This window comes from Spermophilus citellus (genome assembly GCF_964194105.1).
Source record: "Spermophilus citellus genome assembly, chromosome: 9".
Classification (NCBI taxonomy): Eukaryota; Metazoa; Chordata; class Mammalia; order Rodentia; family Sciuridae; genus Spermophilus; species Spermophilus citellus.
Window position 1 is genome coordinate 17197492 of NC_138191.1, and position 3976 is coordinate 17201467.

Here is a 3976-nt window from a genome sequence, read left to right on the forward strand (position 1 = left end):
TAGTTTCCTTATGATTTTTCCCCAGATTTACCCCTTGAAAAATTTATTCTGGGTCCCATTTACTCAATTCTACCTAATCCTAGAAAATAATTTTGCTAAATGCTTAGAACACTATAATTAATTTAGTGCCAAATTTAGAAATATGAAAATTGAAGATGAGAGTTTAAGTAACTTGCCTAAATTAGGTAAAAATCAGGATTTGAACTCGGTGTGTGTGTCTACTGCTATGGCTACATTTGTCTTATAGGTGGCAGCTGGTTTGCAGGCAGAGCTGAAGGTGGAGCTGTTTGCCATGGCTATTGGAGAGGAGGGTGCCAAGGGATCAGCACACATCTCTCACAATATTGAGATTATGACTGAGCATGATGTTCTGTTCTTACCTGTGGAAGCAAATATCCTTTAAAGATCAATCTGGGTAATCATACATAGTGTAGAGATTACATAGGAGTGAGAAAAACATGGATGTCAAAATGTGTCTCCATATCTTCATTAGTTCTACATGTAAAATTATAAGTTAAATTTCTTAGGACAAAGACTGTGTCTTCATTCATTTTTTTAAAGGATCCATCCAAATTGAAAAGATACCTGATATACAGTATATTAGAAGTAACTACAAGTTGAATCAATGGAATATCAGACAATCAAAATAAATCTTTCATCTAAAACAATGTAATCTCATGGGGCAGGGGCAGAAGATACACAGGTGGGATTTTCACTGAATCATACAGGCATTCCTTCATATTGGTGTCTCTAGCCACATTACTATCACACAAGTACCTAATACCCAGTATTTGCAGAGTATCATATAGTTTATGTACAAATGGAAAATCATACCCCACTTTTTAAAATTATATAACAAAGTAGCAAAAATGAAGTCAAATAGCAACAAACAAGAAGGGCGGAAATCCTCGCCTTTCTGTAACTTAGGACAGATGATACACAAAATAAGTAAAATGTGGCCTATGATTCAAACAAGGACAGTGGAGAAAAATATAAAGTAGGATGTAGTAGAGAGTGTTAAAGAGGCTTACAATTAAAATAGGATGGTTTTATTTTTAAAACATTTTTTTAGTTGTAGACAGACATAATACCTTTATTTTATTTATTTTTATGTGGTACTGAGGATGGAACCCAGTGCCTCACATGTGCCAGGCAAGCACTCTAGCACTAAGCTACAGGCCCAGCCTGGTTTTTCTTTTTTTTCATCTTTAATAGTGATTAGGCTCTTCCATTGTGATAGAAGGAAAATAACCAAAGAACTGGTTTTTCCTTCTGGGAATTAAATCTTACCCTGTCCCCATAGGTTATTAAATACTGATCCTGAGTACCTGAATTGCTGTTGCTGATGATAGCAAGGAAACTTATGCTAATAAGTTTTCTATTTCCTTGCTTACAGAGTAGAACCATTTATCAATTAGGCACAGATCGATGGGGAAGGAATAGGGAGGTTTTCTAAGATCTTTTATCTACTTCCAAAGTCAATGATAGTTTATAGCCCATTTCCCAAGACCTGTTCCCGCCAAATAAAGCATGAAATTTGGATGCTGATGTTGTCTGGAGCATGATTATAGTGATGGCACCTTACAGAGAGGCCAGTCACAGTTTGGCAAGAAGTATACATAGGGGAGAACAGAAGACACTCTTAAAATATTGATATCCATCTTCTAACCTCTAACCTCTAACCATGTTCATGTAGAATTTGTACTAGAGAGAAGAGTACCTAAAATTGAGCTGGTGTTGCTAGACATAAATAAGACTCTTATGATTTGAAAATGTTATTTGGGTTTGTACATACAAAAAAAAAAAAACTTAGTCATGAAAATTATAGTCCTTAATGAGTATTTTACCAGTTGTAACAAGCAAGTACTATGATAATCGACCAAAAGATTTTCCCCAGGGGAAAGAAAATCCCATGGTCCAGAAGACTTCTACAATTCCTTCCTCTACACTTGGTGTCTTCATGTCTCGTAAAGTTTCTCCATATTAGGTCCAGTAAGTAGTAAGTGGGGATTTGATTTGTCAAACATTCAAATTTGAGGCCACATACCTCAGTTTGTTCTCTTCTTCTTATAGCCACAAACCAAGAAACCACTTAACCTCATTGAATTAAAGTATTTGTATTCAATAATTATAATAGTTACCCTTTTATATATTATCAAATTCAATCTTCAGTCATCAGAAGCACCTATGATGTTCATATTTTTACCAACGTTATTCATAACATAGGAATCCAAGATGATTGTTTTCTACAGTACTCACCTCCTTTAGAGATCTCACCAGAATTGCCCTTGATGTCCATATTACTACCAAAAGGCTCTTGTAAGGCCATCTAGATTTTTTTTGTACCATGTCACTCAGAATTCTTCTAGCTTCTACCCAGGAACAAACTCCAAAGTCACTTCACTATTTTTAGGTATTTGTTATGCAGCAGCATTCCACTTCCTGATAGCAAAATCTGCACATTCCTTGCGCTACATTAACAAATGACCACAAACTGGGTAGTTTAAAACAACAGATCCTATTCTCTTGCAGTTTGGGCTAGAGGTCAGAAACAAGGCTCTGGCAAGGTTGGTTCCTTCTAAAGGTTGTGAGGGAGAATTTATTCTAAGTCTCTCCTAGCTTCTAACAGTAGTCAGCAATCCTTGGTGCTCCTTGGCTTCTGATTACATCATTCCAATCCCAAACTCTGCCACTATCACATCATCTCCTCCCTCTATATCTTCACATGGCATTCTTATGAGGAGTCACTGAATTTAAGGATCCGTTTTCTCTAATCCAGTCTGATCTCATCTTAATTACATTTGTAAGGACCCTATATCCCAATATGGTCACATTCATAGGACTGAGGTGGACACAAGTGTCCAGAGGACATTATTCAACCCAGTACACAGTTTAATACTGTAGTCTTAGCCTTCACTGTGGGAACCAAAGAATTAAGGCATGGTTGATTTCAATTGTGGTCTATGACTTTCAGCAGTTAGCCCAAAAATAAAGCAGTAAAGTTAGCATCTCTAGCTGGATAAGTCTATTCTGTTGAACAGCTTTCAAATTAAAAGATTCAAAAGTTCTATTGGCAGGAACTTAAAAGTAATTTCATGAATACTCCTAAAAGAAGAAATATCTTATGCCTTAATGCCACTTTGTGTATATTAACAGTTAATGTGATTAAAATGATGCAGTAACAACAGTGACATTGTTTCCTTTAAGTACCTCTCAAAAACTCTTGAGTAGGCACTATTAAACCCACTTCATAAAGTAACAATCTAAAAGATAGTTTGCTCTACAGAAGATGTATTAGTTGTCTGTTACTACTTAACAAATTACCCAAAACTTAATGGCTCAAAACAGGAATTACTTATATCACACAGCTTCTGTAAGTAAAGAATCCAGATCCCTGCAGTTGGGGTGCTTTGGCTCAACTGGGGTGAATCTGCCTTCAAGCTTACTCAAGTAAATACAGTGAATTCAGTTTCTTGCAGGCTCTTAAGACTGAGGGCTTCATTTCCTCACTAGATATTGTCTGTAGTTCCCCTGCAGTTCCTTGCATGTAGGCCTCTCTTTAGGGCATTTTGACTCATAATACATAAAGCAACCAAGAAGACCCTAAGAAAATGTGGGAAAGGCAGAGTTCAGTGTTTTGTAATCTAATCTTGGGTGAGATATCCATTTTGTTGTACTCAGTTCATCAGAAACCTATCATTAGGCCTAAGGCATACTCAAGGGCAAGGGATTAGATAAGGGCAACTGAGTACCCCAACCCTTGTATAGGGTCTGGCAGTAGTCTTTAGGGTTTTTATGGAGTTTTGAGTACCTTGACCAAAGTTATAACTTAGCCACTTATTGTACTCATCATTTTATTTCAGGTTCCATTTCTTTTTGATTAGGATAACACTCATCAGACAGAGACACCTTTAAATTATCTACTTCTGTCCAAGAGACTAGTCAATCGTAGATGGTGGTAAAGCTATGGAAAAGC

At 36.5% G+C, this 3976-nt stretch overlaps 1 protein-coding gene across 1 annotated transcript in view; it reads left to right on the top strand.

Moving 5' to 3' along the window:
- The window catches only part of SPAG17 (sperm associated antigen 17), a gene marked incomplete at both ends in the record, with an annotated part of 210593 nt that extends 208606 nt beyond the window's left edge, over nt 1-1987 (top strand). The window contains 2 exons of the mRNA XM_081307538.1: nt 248-382; nt 1829-1987. Of these exons, the coding sequence (XP_081163664.1) occupies nt 248-382; nt 1829-1987 (294 nt within the window). The remainder of the gene's footprint in view (nt 1-247; nt 383-1828) is intronic.
- Nucleotides 1988-3976: the final 1989 nt, after the last annotated feature.